Source organism: Hyperoodon ampullatus, assembly GCF_949752795.1.
Source record: "Hyperoodon ampullatus genome assembly, chromosome: 13".
Lineage (NCBI taxonomy): Eukaryota > Metazoa > Chordata > Mammalia > Artiodactyla > Ziphiidae > Hyperoodon > Hyperoodon ampullatus.
Window position 1 is genome coordinate 12,602,158 of NC_136926.1, and position 16,129 is coordinate 12,618,286.

The 16,129-nt window shown below is 57.1% G+C and overlaps 1 protein-coding gene across 2 annotated transcripts in view; it reads left to right on the forward strand.

Annotated features, from left to right (window-relative positions):
* The window catches only part of TESC (tescalcin), a gene marked incomplete at both ends in the record, with an annotated part of 63,521 nt that extends 47,430 nt beyond the window's left edge, over positions 1-16,091 (forward strand). The window contains 6 exons of one of the 2 annotated variants that reach the window (XM_079717883.1): positions 1,462-1,542; positions 7,807-7,946; positions 9,601-9,662; positions 9,759-9,866; positions 13,701-13,748; positions 16,014-16,091. In XM_079717883.1, coding sequence (XP_079574009.1) covers positions 1,462-1,542; positions 7,807-7,946; positions 9,601-9,662; positions 9,759-9,866; positions 13,701-13,748; positions 16,014-16,091 — 517 coding nt within the window. The remainder of the gene's footprint in view (positions 1-1,461; positions 1,543-7,806; positions 7,947-9,600; positions 9,663-9,758; positions 9,867-13,700; positions 13,749-16,013) is intronic. The other variant, XM_079717884.1, reaches the window with a different exon arrangement.
* Between the last annotated feature and the right edge of the window lie 38 nt (positions 16,092-16,129).

The window sequence follows — 16,129 nt, forward strand, 5'->3', positions numbered from 1 at the left end:
GGACATCCTCGTTTTAAGTGGCTAATATCCTTCCTCCTCTCCCCACTGGGCGTGCCCCCTTGTTCCCCGGAATTACCAGCCTGTGCCCTGGGTCCCTTCCAAGGCCACTGCCCTTTGAAGTTCAGGGAGCTGGAAGCAGATTCCGAGAACAAAGGATGGCCTTATGTGGGGAGGTCAGGTAGGTGAGGGACTTACCTGCCTCCACGCCTGCAAACCCACAGCCTCTATCTAGGACCCAGCAACACCTGTGCCCAGCAACAGAGTGGCTGTGTTTGAAATTCACCCTCTCCTGCAAGCATCTCTCCTCCCTCTCTCCTTTTTTTTTTTTTGGCTGTGCTGCTGTTTGGCATGCAGGATCTTGTTCCCCGAGCAGGGAGACCAGGGATGGAACCCACGCCCCCTGCAGTGGAAGCGTGGAGTCTTAACCACTGGACCGTCAGGGAGGTCCCTCTCTCTCTCTCTTTTTTTAAACAGCTTTACTGAAATACAGTTCACATATCCTACAATTCACCCACTAAGATGTGCAATGCAATGGCTTTTAGTGTGTTTACAGAGTTGTGCATCCATCACTACAGTCAATTTTACAACATTTTCATCATCCCCAAAAGAATCCCCATACCTTTAGACACCATTCCCATTCCCCATGACTCCCAATCCCCCAGCCCCTGGCAATCACTAAGCTACTTTCTGTCTCTATGGATTGATTTATTCTGAACATTTCATATGAATGAAATCATACACTATGTGGTCTTTTGTGTCTGGCTTCTTTCACTTATCACTGTGTCTTTAAGGTCCGTCCATGTTGTAGCCTATATCTGTATTTCATTCCTTTCTATGGCTGAATAATATTCTCTTATATGGATAGACCATATTTATTCAGTTATCTGTTGGTAGACATTTGGGGTGTTTCTACTTTATGGCTGTTAGGAAGAATGCTTCTATGAATATTCATGGGCAAATTTTTATGTGGATGAGTGTTTTCATTTCTCTAGGGCCATACCCAGGTATATACCTAGGAGTGGAATCCCTGGGTCACATGGTAACTCCATGTTTCTCACTTGTTGAGGACCTGCCACACTGTCTTCCAAAGCTCCAAGCCAGCATCCTTCTTCTCTGATTCCAGAAGGGCCAACTGAGGGTTTCCCTACCTGGGTTCTCTGACCCCTTGGAATGCGGTGCAGATCTTGTGTCGCTGCATCTTCCTGGGGGTGGATGTCTAGGACATTTATCAGATTCACAGGGGCATCTCTGAGCCTCCAGACCCTCTGTGGTCCTGCCAGTCCAGAGGTTAGAGGAGGAGGCATACCAGTGCAGCATATTCCAGTCCTCTCTCATTCTGGACTGTTCTCGTGGAGTCTGCTCAGGATAAAAAAACACAGCTTGAGACGTGATGAACATGCTCTCTGACGTCTGCTTTCTTTTCTCACTCTTTCCCTGGTGCACCCCCTCCTTGGTACCCAGCAAGGAGAACTTCAACAACATCCCTGACCTGGAGCTCAACCCGATCAGATCCAAAATCGTCCGTGCCTTCTTCGACAACAGGTGGGCCTTTCTCCTGGAGCTGCCGATGGTGGGTGACTTTGGGGGAGCATTTGCCCTTGTAACTTCTTGCATTACTCGTGTGCTCAGAACAGCCCCTTAAGCTGACGCAGAGAAGAGGGGGCTTTGTCAGGTAGGAGCTACAAGCACAGGTTCAGGGTCTGGCAGTCCTGGATTCATGGCTGGGTGACTTGGGACAGCTCACTCAATCTCTCTAGGCCTCTGTATTAGTTAGCTATGGCTGTGTAACAAATGTCCCCCAAACTTAGCAGTTTGAAACAATATATATTTATTGGCTAACCATTTTTGAGAGTCAGGGATCTGGGTTCTCAGGCTCAGGGTGGGTCAGCTGGGGCTACATTCACCCGAAGGCTCGATTGGGGGAGGCTCTGCTTCTGAGCTCACTCTCCGGGCTGTTGGCTGGAGGCATCTCATGGACCAGTCACCAAGGCTACCACACCTGGCAGCTGGCTTCCCCCAGAGTAAGATGTTCCAATGAAAGAGAGAGAGATTGGGCACCTGAGATGGAAAACACCATCTTTTGGTAACTTCATCTTGCAGATAACATGCCATGACTTTTGCTGTATTGTCCTCATCAGAAGTCACTGGGTCACGTCGCACTTGGAAAGGGGACTACATGGGGCATGAATACCAGGAGGCAGGATCACTGGGGCCCCTCTTGGAGGCTGCCTCGGTTTTCTCACATATAGAATGGAGGTAATAATAGCACCTGCCTCTCAGGGTTGCTGTGAGGCTGTGCTGAGATGAGGTATGTTAGAGAGCCAGGGTACCTGTCGTTATGCTCAGTACCCTGGCTTACAGACTGAGGCAGAGAGAGGCACCATGGACAGTATCCCAAAGCTGAGGCTGACACCAGAGCTCATGTCCCCAAATGTCTAGTGTCATCGGAGTTGAAAGACTCACATATCCTCATGGAGATCACTGTGTCTGAGGCTTGGTGGAGAGGTGCAGGGGTGGGGGTATGAGGGGGTCATGCCCTCTCCAGGCTGCCAGAACCTGTGGACAAACACACCAGGGGCCCAGGCCTGACACCCTGTGTCTGCAGAGATCGCTGAGAAGCAGAGAGAACTGGCAGAAAGAGAAAGGAAGGGAATAGGCATGTCCCTTCCTTGAGGTCATATCATGGGTGGGGACTCCCGGACGGGTTTCAAGTTGTACGAGCCTGAACCACCCAGCTTTGTTTCTGCCAGGGCTGCAGGGCCCTGAGCAAGACTCCGGGCCTCACCTGTTCATGGGTTGGGGCTATGGGGTCCTCAGACTGCCCCAGAAAATGCAGAGGCCTTCCTCCCGGACCTGTGGGGTGAGACCTGAGGAGAGAGTGCCCAGGAGTTAACTAGGCAAAGCAGAGAGAGACCAGAACTGCACGTGCAAAGACCCTGTGGCGCAGGGAGTGGTGCGAGTGGCAGAGGGGGCCTGGCTGGAGCACAGGAGGCCAAGCATGGTCAGAGGTGTGGGGTGGGCAGGGCCCTCAGCTCCTTTTTAATCCTGGTTCTGCCTGCGGAATCCCAGAGGGAGGGCTGGGTGGGCAGTGGGGCAGAGCAGGACTGGGGGGGCTGGCAGGGGAGGGGGCAGGGGGAGCGGTGATGCGGCCCCCACACGTGGAGGCGACATGGTGGTCAGGGCCTAGAGCTGGAGGCATCACAAGAAGGTGGTACAGGGTGACCAGAGCCTAGTGATGCCTAACGTGTGTCTGTATATACACATGCCTGCATGTATGTGTCTGTGAGGCTTGTTTCCAAATGGCTGGACGAGACTGGGCCAGTTGTGAGGTTGGCTGGGCCCCAGGGACCCAGCCTTTTGTGGGTTGGAGCTAGAGGGGCTGGTGTTTCCTGCAGTTCTAGGTGTGCTAAGGTGAGGAGAGGATGACACCCCAGAGGTCCTGGCAAACCCTGCTTCCCCTGGGCCCGTGGAGCCCACCTAGGGCCAAGGGCTTGGTTCTTCCATCCTTACCGCCAGCCCAGGAGGAGACAGGTTGGGCTGGAGAGGGGCCCAAGGGAAACTTCTGGTATCCTTATTAGGGGGTGGGTTTTTCAGGTGCACACATTGGTCCAAACGTAAGATATGTGCCCTTTACTGTGTGTAATTATTCCTTAAAACAAATCTGGGGACTTCGCTGGTGGCGCAGTGGTTATGAATCCACCTACTGGGCTTCCCTGGTGGCGCAGTGGTTGAGAGTCTGCCCACTGATGCAGGGGACGCGGGTTCGTGCCCTGGTCCAGGAAGATCCCACATGCCGCGGAGCGGCTGGGCCCGTAAGCCATGGCTGCTGAGCCTGCGCATCCGGAGCCTGTACTCTGTAACGGGAGAGGCCATAACAGTGAGAGGCCCGTGTATCGCAGGCAAAAAAGAAAAAAGAATCCGCCCACCAGTGCAGGGGACACAGGTTCGAGCCCTGGTCCGGGAAGATCCCACATGCTGCGGAGCAACTAAGCCCGTGTGCCACAACTGCTGAGCCTGCGCTCTAGAGCCCGCAAGCCACAACTACTGAGCCCGCATGCTGTAACTACTGAAGCCCGCACACCTAGAGCCCGTGCACCACAACAAGAGAAACCACTGCAGTGAGAAGCCTGTGCACTGCAACGAAGAGCAAGCCCCCCCCGCCACAACTAGAGAAAGCCCGTGTGCAGCAACGAAGACCCAACGCAGCCAAAAATAAATAAATTTATAAAACAAACAAAAAACCAAATCTGGCCCAAGGTGGCTTGGCGCTCAGCTGTCCCCTGTGGGAACAGAACAGATCCAGGAGCTGCGTTTTCAGCTCTCAGAGTGGAATTTAGGCGTTGCCAGGCTTCTGACCATGAGTGCTGCCTCTGCTGAGGGGACAGTGTGTTGGCAGGGGCCAGAGGACAAGAAGGCGTGCCCTGAGTCCACAGTCCACAGTCAGAGGCAGGAGAGACCCCCTACTGTACTTGGAGCATCTGAGGTTAGGACAGAGCTCTTAAGGGCGGCGCAGGTGCAGTGGCACCTAAAGGATGGAGGAAGGGGCCTTAGTCGATCAGGGAACGTTGAGTGCCCAGAAGGTGGACATTGAAACAAGCTTTTGGGCCCCTGGGGAGGGGAGTGTGGTGGGAAGGGGTGGTGAGAGCTGGGCGGCTGGGACCAAACCTCTTGGGCCTGGGAGACCAGGTTGGGGGCTTGGGGGTCACCCCAAGAGCTGGAGGAGCTTCCCAGAGGGCAGCGAGCCGGGGAGCGACAGAGTCTGTTGCTTTTTGCAAAGCTCGTTCTGTCTGCATGTGGTGTGCTCACTGAGATGGAGGAGGCTGGACCAGGTGATCCCAGGAGAGACGAGGAGGGATCCCAGAGAGATCAGAGGAGTGAAACTGGAGATGGACTGGATACGATGGGGACGGAGTCAAGGGAGTCCCGGGTCTGCAGGTCTGCAGTGCGGGCAGCTCACGAGGCACCTGCTCTCGGGAATTGCTATCGGAAGATGACGCGTGACAGCGGGAGAGGGAGGGCAGTGGCCAGTAGGGGATGGCGAGAGCCTCCCCTGTGGGTCCTGGGGCCTCAGCCTGGGGCGGCTGCTTAGAGACATGGTGTGGAGAAAGGGAGGCCCCGGGTGAGTCGGTGGGCCGCCCAGAAGTCACCAAATAGGGGAGGATTAAGGAAAGGCTTCCCGAGCCTGGACCCAGAGCTGCTGGGCGCCTGTGCATGCTTCACATCTCGTCCTGTAAGTTCCAGCGAGGAGTTCGGGGAGGACTCAAGAGGAGGGTCTGGCGACGGGATTTTCCTTTCAAGAGATACCAGCGTCCACCTTGCTTCCTAAGACGTTTCGAACCAAGAAGCTGGTCTTGGAGGGCAGTTCGAGCTGGGTCTGTCCCCACCTCCAAGGACTCTGATCCCTACAGGGTCATCGGAGAGTTAAGGAAGCACAAAGACTGCTCTGAGTCAGGCATCCCCGCAGAAGGAATGCTCTCGTGCTGGGCTGCAGGTTTGGTTGGAGCCCCTCTTCTTCTGTCACCCAACCCAGGTCTTGGGTGCTCCGCTGTGGAAGTGGACTGGAGCGCACGTGGGTCTGGCTCTAGGGGCTGCGTCTGGGTTTCCTCGGTCTCTGCGTTGTGGTTACCTTTAGAGACCATGATGCTGGCCCATGTGGACCTCCCGGGGACACTCGGAGGAGAAGGGATGCCTAGCCCCTGAATCAGGTCCTGATGCTGAAGCAGCCGGGTCTCGACCTTCCCTGAGAAGGACCCGTTCGTGGCCAGCCTGCCCCGGGGTTTATCACGTGTCCCCCGAGCTCATTGTCATCCCTCTCGCTGCAGCCTGAACCCCTTGAGAAGGACGTGCAACCCAAACACAGCGGAAAGTACCTCCGAGGAGCCCGATAAATCCTGGGGCTATTTTTACACCCTGTAAATTTGGACTGTGCCCCTGACAGCAAGAAACTCTGAGATGATTAAAAATCTGCCTGGAGGAGCAGTGGAAAAACTTTGTAAGATAGAAGATTTCCGGGAAGATTAAGAAAAAACATTCAAAGATTAGGCTTCCTGAGTCCAGGAGAAGATCTCGCCTTACCTCTCAGATTTGTTGTTTCATGATCCACCTTCCCTGTTCCAGGCTTGGGAGCCACCTCTTTCTGGAAAATGTCCTGGAATGGAAAATTGGGAATAGCGAGATCTCTAAACTGTGAAGTGTGGTGCACACTTCAGGGGCAGTGTTTGAAAAGAAGTAGATGGGCCCCTAGAGAGAGAACCTCGAATGTATTCCTTTAAACCGAGATACGGTCCTAACCGCACGTGGGACCCACATGCATTTGACAAGCACTAGCCCTTGACTGTTCGTTATCCCGGGCCAGCTGAGAACTGTCTCTTTGCAAGGATGCACAGTGAGGGCAGAGGGACCCTCAGCCCGTCAGCCCGATGGCCACCTGCACCAGCGGAAGTCGGTTAGTGATGAGGGCTTGGCAGCAGTGGGTCAGGAGCCCGTGTTTGGTTGGAGTCCTCTCCAAGCTGTTTTCTCAACTCTTTTTCTCTGCCAGGACCCTCACCCAGTGGCTTTTCAGTGCACTCACGCATTTGCTGAGTACCCGCTGTGTGCTAGGCACAGGGGAGACCCAGCCTTGGGTTCACTCCCTGAGCCCCGCCTGGAACACGAGCCCTTTTCTTGCCCCTGCAGAAAAGCACATCCATAGGGATGTTGGAATGGTGGGAAAGTGCACGGGCAAGGGAGGTGTGACGCAGGCCACCCTGGGACTCTGTGCCATGATCTATTAGAAAACCTGCAGTCATTGGCGAGTTGTTTTGTTTTTTTTTCTGGTACGCGGGCCTCTCACTGTTGTGGCCTCTCCCATTGTGGAGCACAGGCTCTGGACGCACAGGCTCAGCGGCCATGGCTCACGGGCCCAGCCGCTCCGCGGCATGTGGGATCTTCCTGGACCGGGGCACGAACCCGTGTCCCCTGCATTGGCAGGCGGACTCTCAACCACTGCGCCACCAGGGAAGCCCATTGGCGAGTTTTGCACTTTGGTAGGAAACGTTACTCAGAGCTGCCTGCAACTGATCATTGTGCTCGAGTTTTAAACAGCTGATAGCAGGAATTGGCAAACTTTCTCTAAAAGGCCAGAGAGTAAATATTTTAGGTTTTGCGGGCCACATGGTCTCTGTCACAGCTGCTCAACTCTGCCTCTGTAGCTTGTAAGCAGCCAGGGATACTATGTAAATCAGTGGGCCTGGCCGTGTGCCAATAAAACTTTATTTATGGACACCGAAATTTGAATTTCATGGAGTTTTCATTTGTCATGAGGTGCTATTCTTTTTTTCTCCCCAGCATTTTTTTCAACCGTATTAAAATAGAAAAACCCTTCTTAGTTTATGGGCTATATAAAAATAGGCAGCATGTGGGATTTGGCCCCCAGGCTGCAGTTCGCTGACCCCCGATCTAAAGGTAAGGGTCAGGAGACGTACCTGGGTGAATTACTGCCTCGGTTTCCCTGTGTTTAAATGCCCAGCTCTGTGCACCGCAGCATGCCCGGGAAGCCCTCCATCCCAGCAGCTGTGCAGTTGCCCGTGTCTCCCCCCAGGCCCTCAGATGGTGATTTCTAGGGGGGAACGCCGGGGAGGGGCTGGACTAAACTGCCCTGGGGCCCGGGGCCCCCACGAGCAGGTTGGGAAACAAAACCCAAGGCCAGGACAGCCATCATAAGTGAAGTGTGTGCCCAGAAGGGCCAGGTTCTCGAGGGCTGTTGGTAGCAGAAGGACAAGATTCTGCTCTTAATGCATTTCCGACACCCCCTCGTTGCTCCTGTAGGAACCTGCGCAAGGGGCCCAGCGGCCTGGCTGACGAGATCAACTTCGAGGACTTCCTGACCATCATGTCCTACTTCCGGCCCATCGACACCACCATGGATGAGGGGCAGGTGCAGCTGTGCCGGGAAGAGAAGCTAAGATGTGGGTGTCCCAGGGCCCCTCCCGATGCACACCTGGCCGCCTGTGTGGCCCTGAGTCCTGCCGTGCCCCCACGGTGGGGTGGGGAGGGTCAGGTCAGGGAGCGCCACCCCAGGCCTTGGGGAGGTTGGTCCCGATTTTCACACACACGGAGTGGCATTTGCACCTCCCTCTCCTCCGAGGCTGCTCCGTGGCAGCACCCTTGTTGACACTTCTCAGCAGCTGGTGGTTTTCTGGGAACAGAAGGAGGTGTCAGTGATTGGAAAAGGTTAAGACCCTTGGTTTGGACAGACCTGGTTCAATCCAGCCCCTTCACTAAGCAGCTGTGTGACCCTGAACCTGACGGTGGGGATGAGGACTGAGCATAAGGGTGATTCTGAGGCTGGGTGGGATCTCGGGTGCTTCCTGAAAGTTCCTTTCTTCCCTTCCCTGGCCCATGACTGGCCACCATACGCAGCTTCACGGGGCGGCCTCTGTGGGGCTCGTCCGTCCCGGAGGAGCCTCTGCTGGCCCTGGGCTCTGAGCAAGTTGAGCTGGGATCGGCCTTGGTGGGGGATGGCACAGAGTCCCAGGGTGGCTTGCGTCACACCTCCCTTCCCTGTGCACTTTCCCACGACTCCAGCATCCCTCTCCATCCCATCCGAGGCAGCAGCGTCTGCAGGGACATGTAAACACGGGGCTTGGGCTATACTTAGCTCATACTTAGCTCAGGATGTGTACTGAGGGCTGTTGGGGGCGGGGCGGTGATGCCTGGTGTCCGCCCGGCTTCCACACTGTTCCAAGGGCCAAGTCAAGAGGTGTGAGGGCTGTGGGATGGGACGGACTCTGGTTCAAACTCCCGGCTGCCCCTCCCTTAATGGGGTGGCTGCGGGCAAATGCCTTAGCTTCTGTGAGCTTGGCAGCCCCGTCTGTGAAATGGGCTCAGGGCAGCCCTGGCCTCACGGGGTCATGTGAGGATGAGAGGAAGATACATTTGCACAGCGCCGGGCTGGATAAATGCCAGGGCCGAGGACTTTGTGAGCCTGAGGCTGAGCCAGGGGGCGGGAGGTCACCTCCCCTTCAGCTCCTGGCTCTGTTGGGCTGTGGGATGCTGAGTGATGTCAGTAAAGGGACCACGTGATGTCACTAAGAGTGAAATAACCAGAGCAGGTGTGAATGCCCCTCGTACCATCAGGGGCCAGCTCAGATCAGCCAGGGACAGGATGTAGGCAGCCGGGTCCGTGATCTGCCACAGGCCTGGGATGACAGCCACCCTCTTGGGTCTGTCAGGAATGCCACTTTGAAATAACGCTCATCTGGCTTCCTGTTAATGAGACTATCACGTCATCTGCACTCACAGTGTGCCAGGCGGTCGCTGGCCCTGGTCCACCAGCCTTAGCTCACCTGGCAACACCATGAGGCAGATGTGTGGTTACTCCCATTTTACAGATGGGGAAGCTGAGGCTCAGAAAAGTTAGGTCACTTGCCCAAGGTCACCCACCAGGAAGTGGTCGGTCTGGCCCCATGGCCTTTGCCCTTGCCCCCTATGGCTTTGGCAGGTTTCCGTTACTGGGGTCTTTTGCTCAGTTTGAGGTAGGGGAAGGTTGGGGGGCAGGGGGACCCGGGCTCCCCTCTGCCTTGCCTGACTCAGCCGCTCTCTCCCCACTGCCGCCCCCAGTTCTGTTCCACATGTATGACTCGGACAGCGACGGCCGCATCACCCTGGAAGAGTATCGAAATGTAAAGTATGCTCCCGCGCCGGCGGGCCCCAGCGCCTCCCCTGCCCTGCGGCCGGGATGGAGGCCCGAGTTCACGGCGTCTGTGCTTCACCGGCAGGTGGTCGAGGAGCTGCTCTCCGGAAACCCCCACATCGAGAAGGAGTCTGCGCGCTCCATTGCCGACGGGGCCATGATGGAGGCGGCCAGCGTCTGCGTGGGGCGGATGGTGAGAGCTGCCGGAGCCGAACCCCCAGATCCCTCCCTGCCCCTGCCCCTGCCGACCCCGCCGTGCCGTGCCCTGGAACTAGTCTGTGTTTCTGGAAGGCCCCAGCGGGCAGAGACTGTGCATGTCCTGCTCGCCACTCTGACCGGGCCTGGTGCAGACCACTGCTCAGAGGCCTCTCGCTGCTTTCCTGTCCCCCCAGAAGACCGGCCCGATGTCCCAACCCTTGGGGGATCAGGCCAAGCAGGGGAGTCTGGGCTTTGGGGGCCGTAGACCCCATTACGTAGCTTCCTCGGGCCCACGGGCAGCGCCTGGCACAGTGCCAGGCCTGGTCGGAGTACAGCCCGGGCTTGCTGTCATTTAATTATTAATGAGGGGATTTGTGGCCTGGAGGGCAGGGGTCAGCAGGGAGCTCTCTTGAGGGCCCACGATCTGGGGTCCAGTAAGGAGCTGGGAGCAGCGGCGGGTGACGTGTAGATGAGACAGGAGAGGGGCTGGGCCATCAGGGCTTGTGCGCTGATGAGGATGGGAGGCCCCCTGCTGACAGAGACAAGAGAGGATTCGACCAGAAGCACTTGCAAGGCTGCTGCGGTGGCCCAGGCGGAGGGGCCGGGCTCGAGCTCTGATGGGGAGGAAGGCGGGTGGGACCACGTGATCAGGAGCTGGACCACAGCTGGACGCAGCTGAGGCTTGTCAGGGTCCCACTGGCGTAGAAGCGGCTGGATCATTTCTTGGAACCGTGCTGTCGGGCCTCCGGTGGTGTCGGTGAGTTAGAGCAGGGTTTCTCTGCCCGGCCTTGTTGACACGTGGGGTTGTCCTGGGTTTGCAGGGGTTTGAGCAGCCTCCCTGGCTTCCACCCACTAGATGCCAGTCACACCCTCCAAGTCGTGACAACCAACATGTCTCCAGACATGGCCCACTGTCCCTGGGGCGGGGGGGCGAAGTCACCCCCCAGTACAGAACTGTTGGCACAGAGGGGCACAGGAGCGAATGGTCAGGGCAGTGGTGACCGGCACGTCCTATGAGCGGTCACTGCCTGCTTTTACGTGCTCAGATGGTGCCGTTGTCAGGGTGGGGAGGCATGGACTCTGGCAGGGGCCCCCTGGAGGCTCCAGGCAGCCAGGTGCCCCCAGGGCCACCTGCAGGGTGACCACACAGCGTGTGCAGGCACTGTGCTGGCTTCTTCACGTGCATCACTTCATAGATTTGTAACCTTGCTTCACTGGTGGGGACATAAAGAATTTTCTGGACTTTGGGGACAGCGACCTTTTTGCTATGCTCGGTGGACTCGCTCTTGCAGGGCCGGGTCCTGTCCAGACAGCCCCTGACGCAGGGGCTCAGAGCCCCTGGGAGCCGTGCCGGCAGGCACGTGACCATCTCCATGGACTTCGTTCCCTGAGGGTTTCGGGTGGTCCCCCTGGGGCTGTCCCCTCTGGCTCCTGTGTATTTATAGTGGCTGCAGCCCCAGACACCATCATGGCTTTGGGGTGACCCCAGCCCAGATGGAGGGGTGTTTTCCTGCTGAAACCTGCTGTCTGTGCTCAGGCCTGTCATCAGGAGATGGCGGGCGGGGGGCTGAGGTCACTTTCTCAGCCTGTATTTCATTTGTCTGCTTCGGGGACCCAGGGAGAGGCTTCTGGCTTTGGCGAAGCCACCCCACTCAGACAATTAACTGCTGCAGAAAAGGCCGGTGACCTCGGTGGGGAGCGTGGGGATTCCCCTGCCGGGTTGCCCGAGCCAAATTCCCATTTGATTTAATGACACTCTCCTTCGTTAAATTGCTCCCCGTCCCACTCCAGTTTCAATTGGTGACAGTTTTCTTAATTTGCTGTAGTAAAATTGTTGGCAGCTGGCAGCTGCTGATCTGCATAAAAGCTGCACAACCTTAGAAGCCGGGGCATTCCGGGAGTCCGTGCCGGCTTCCCGGGTGTGCGTCCCGCCCACCGTGTGCATCTTTCTTGATGTATGGATCCTCTCTGTGTGCTCTTAGAGTGTTTCCTTGTGTGATCGTCGACCAGATACACACAGAGGCGCAGCGTGAGGGGTGGCCGAGTCAGTTCACACCCTGTGGCCTCTGAGGACGCTTAACATTTCTGCCCGCACCTTTCGCCAAAGACAAATGACGCATCACCCTACTGTAACCTCCGAAGCCGGCTGTCGACTGCAGCAGTGAGCTCTTTCCAGGGTGTTTCCCTGGAAAGCCTTGCTGTGGCTGGAGGCTGGGGCAGCTGTGCTGGGGTCTCAGCCTAGGGCGCTGCCCTGATCCTGCAGCCCCTCCACCCGGTGCCTGCCCTCCAGCCCGGGTCTTGGGCCGGCGGGGCCTTATCTGTGATTAGCTCCCCTCGCTGCCCTGGGAATCCGGGGTCTCTGGCAGGGAGTGGGCGGCCACTTCTGTCTGTGCCCCTGGGCAGGAAGAGCGGACAGCCCTAGGGGCAGGGCTGGCCCAGGCCTTCTAAAAAACTGGTGTTTTTCATAAAATTAAAAAGTATATCCAGGGGACTCCCCTGGTGGTCCAGTGGTTAAGACTTCGCCTTCCAATGCAGGGGGTGCGGGTTAGATCCCTGGTCGGGGAGCTGAGATCCCACATGCCTCTCGGCCAAAAAACGAAAACATAAAACAGAAGGAATGTTGTAACAAATTCAATGAAGACTTTAAAAATGGTCCACATCCAAAAAAAAAAAGTATATCCAAAATTAGATTAAGAACAGAACCCACCTCTGGGAGCTGTTGTGAGGTTTGCATCAGTTCATGGTAATAACGTTTGTAAAGTACACACAGCAAACGCTCGGAGAGCGCCTGCGACGTTTTCTTAAATACACGTAGGAACAGCTTTCCGAGCGGTACGCAGAGAGAAGGGCGTCCTTCTTGGCCCTCCACCCATCGGCCCTGGTCCTTCTCCCTAAAGGGAACTGCCCTTGACGGTGTTTTTCCTGACACAGACCGACGTGTACACGTGTGTCTTTCGGTTCTGATTCACACAAAATGGTGCTGAACTGCCGCGGCTCGCTCTCCGCCATGCTGACCCCACAGGTCCACGGAGCAGGTGGCAGCCGTCGGCTTAGTGATGCAGGACAGACTCTGCAGCCGTCTTTCTGCTCCTTGGTTGTTTTTTCCCCCGTGTATGTGTCTCGGAGCCTTTTCCATATCAGCAGGTCTAGATCGACCCCTTCTGCGTGGTAACCAATAGCCAGGGCGACCACGATTTATTTGGCTGGTCTTGTATGGACGGGCAGTGGGGTGTCAGCCCAGCTTTCACTGTCACAGAGGGCGCCGTGGGGACTTGGTCTTAGCAGCACCATGGGCAGGAGCCCCATTTATCATCTCGTGTGTGTGCAGAGACGGGCACTGCCAGTGACTCGGCAGGTGGGAGGCTCCTGGGCCAGATGTTATCAGGGTGACTCGGCCCTTTCCCCGGTGTCTGGAGTGCAGGTCGGCCCAGAACTGGTCTTACCAAGGCTGGTTTGAGGAGGCAGGACCAAGAAATGGCAGGAGGTGTCTGCTGGTGGCCGTACTGTTGGGAAGTGACGGGAGGCGGCTGTGCCGGGGGGAGCGAGCCCTGCCTCTGCGCCCACCCTCGTCTGACCTGTCCTCCCTGGGGGGCATGGGGGGCGGGCCCTGGTGAGCCTGCACCACCTTCCGTCCCACCGTCGAGCCAGTGAAGGGGACGCTGGAGTTCAGGGCGACCAGCCTCGAGCTGGAGGCGAACAATCCAGAGTGTACTCCCCATTCTCATGATTCTGCCTAAATGGCCCCAGCCTTCTGTGTTGCAGGGTTGGGGGGGGGAATGGAGAGTCTCCAGGCAGAAGCCCCTCACTGCACCCTGTGCTCTATCCCCAGGAGCCTGATCAGGTGTACGAGGGCATCACTTTCGATGACTTCCTGAAGGTGGGTACCTGGGGGTGGGGGTGGGCATGGGGGCTGTGCTGGGGGCTTGAGGGGGCCCCTGCTGGTCAGGAGGAGATGGGCGTCTCCGTGGAAAGGGGTCAAGCCTGGGTGTGGCCTTTAAAATAGTTTAAACTGTTTTTACTTATTTTTATTGGAAGGGTGATGATAGGTATACACGGTCAGAACAACTAAGCAAGTGCAAAAGGGCCTGTGAGGAAAACTCCATTTTTCTCGCCCCGCGAGTACCTGGTCCCCCTCCTCAGAAGCACCCTGTTGACAGTTGGGACCAGGGTTCTGGAATGTTCTGTGCCTGTACGAGACCTGCTCTTCACAGCAGCACACACTGGTGCTGACCGCGTGTGGTTATGCCCTGGGCCTCGCAGTCCGTGCTGTTTGTCTGGCTGCACACCTTCCACCCCTGTTAGTGGACGATCAGGCCTCCCCCAGCCTTCACTGCTACAAGCCTGCTCGCAGGCTGGGAACTGGGACCCCTCGCTGCTCTGACAGGCAGATCCCCGTGGCAAGGAGTCGAGCCCCCCGTGCTCTGCCCGTGCTTTGGCCCTGAGCATCCCAACAGCGGTGTCCCCGAGCCCCTTCCAGGAGGCAAGGAAGATGGGAAGTCAGGGGGACGATACCCAGGGTGGCCCCCTGGGAAACAGGCCTGTGCCTGGGCTGGGGCCGGGGACTCTGGCGAGCTGAGGGGCAGCTCGGCCGGGCCCTCCCCCAGACTCTGCGCCGCCAACCTGGCCAGTCATGGCGAGAGGAAGGGGGCGGCCGGCACGGACCTGGGCCTGAGGGAGAGACCCGAAGGGCCTGCTGGGCCGGAGGAGGACAGGCGCCCCCCTCCGCCGCCCCCAGGGCTGGGCAGGGCAGGCAGACTGGGAGAGGCTGAGTTGGCGTTGGTGCCACAGGTCACCTTGGCTTGTTCTGAGGTCTGCGCTCCAGAAAAGTGATGACACCCAAGCAAGAACCAGAATAAGGAGTTAGAAGATCAGGGAGGCCAGGGAAGGTTAGGGAGGAGGGATGGCTGCTTTAAGCCAGAAGATAGGATGAAATCCAATTTTGGCCTCAGAAACCAAGCTTCTTCCCCAGAAGGCCGCCCCCGCCGCTGCCCCGCCTCTAGTGTTCCCAAGCCCGTTGCCTCTGCCCTGTGGGAGTTTTTCCTGACCAGCCGGCCCATCCCATTCTCTGAGCCCCACCACTAGCCTCTTGCCGCCTGGCATCACCCAGCCTTTGGCAGAAACCACCCACCCTGGCATCCAGGTATCTTCTCCTGGGAATGTCTTGTTCACCTAACAAAGCACCTGGCGGACCGTAGGCATGTGACAGTGGCAGGAAATGTGCTGAGGCCTCCCTGCCACTTGGGTGCCCACAGGGCTCTGCTCTCCCCAGCCTCAAGGCTGTCCCTGGAGATGTTGAGGGTGACAGCTTGAGAGTTTGAAGTTCTTACATAAGCAGGGAGACAGTGACAAGTCACTGCCCACCACGTCCCTCCGTTCCTGTTTGCATCCTGCCCGCCATCTCTCCATCCATGGTCCTCCTGGGCCCCAAGTGGCCAAGGAGCTGGCGGGCGCACAGTCCTGCCCGCGCTGGGGCTTCCTAGTGTGGCAGATACAGGGTCTGGTGGCCTGAGTGTCCGCTAGGGCCCTAGCCAGGATGGACCGTGACGGCAGTGCCAGTACCAGGTATGTGGTGATGGATGTGGTCTTTGGCAGAAATTACCTTTCCTGGGCATGAGCCTTGTCTGTCTGGAACATGGTGACCTGTCCTATCCCTGGGAGGTTGTGAAGACCTAACTGTTGTGACCTTTTAGTTTATGATGATGGCTTAATGAAACCTTATAATTGCACAGCCCTTAACAGTTTATAAATCGCTTCCGTGCATGAGTCCCCTGGAGCCCCCAAAACATTCCGTGAACGGGCAGCACAGGTGGTGGTCTTGACATTTTCCTGGTGGAAGGGAGGTTTAGTGGGGTTAAGGAATTTGCATGAAAATCATGGAGCCTGAAGTGGTGGGTGGGATTCAAGTGGCTTCAGCTAAGAGCTTGGATTCAGTACTTAATAATAACTTGCTGTGACAATCCAGAAAGAATCCAAATGTCAGAGCCCAATTAACCAGCAAAAAGGCAGATGGAAGTTTCTCTTCCAAGCTCCGCACTGGATTCCACCTGCGGGAGCTTCTCAGTGGGTGGCGGAGGAGGGCGGGTGGGAAGGTGGCCGAGGACTCCGGTGGGGATGCCCGCTCATGCTGCTCCGTCTGTTCCAGATCTGGCAGGGGATAGACATCGAGACAAAGATGCACGTCCGCTTCCTTAACATGGAAACCATCGCCCTATGCCACTGACCGCCCCTCCCCCACGGAGAACCCGCACTCGGACCCGG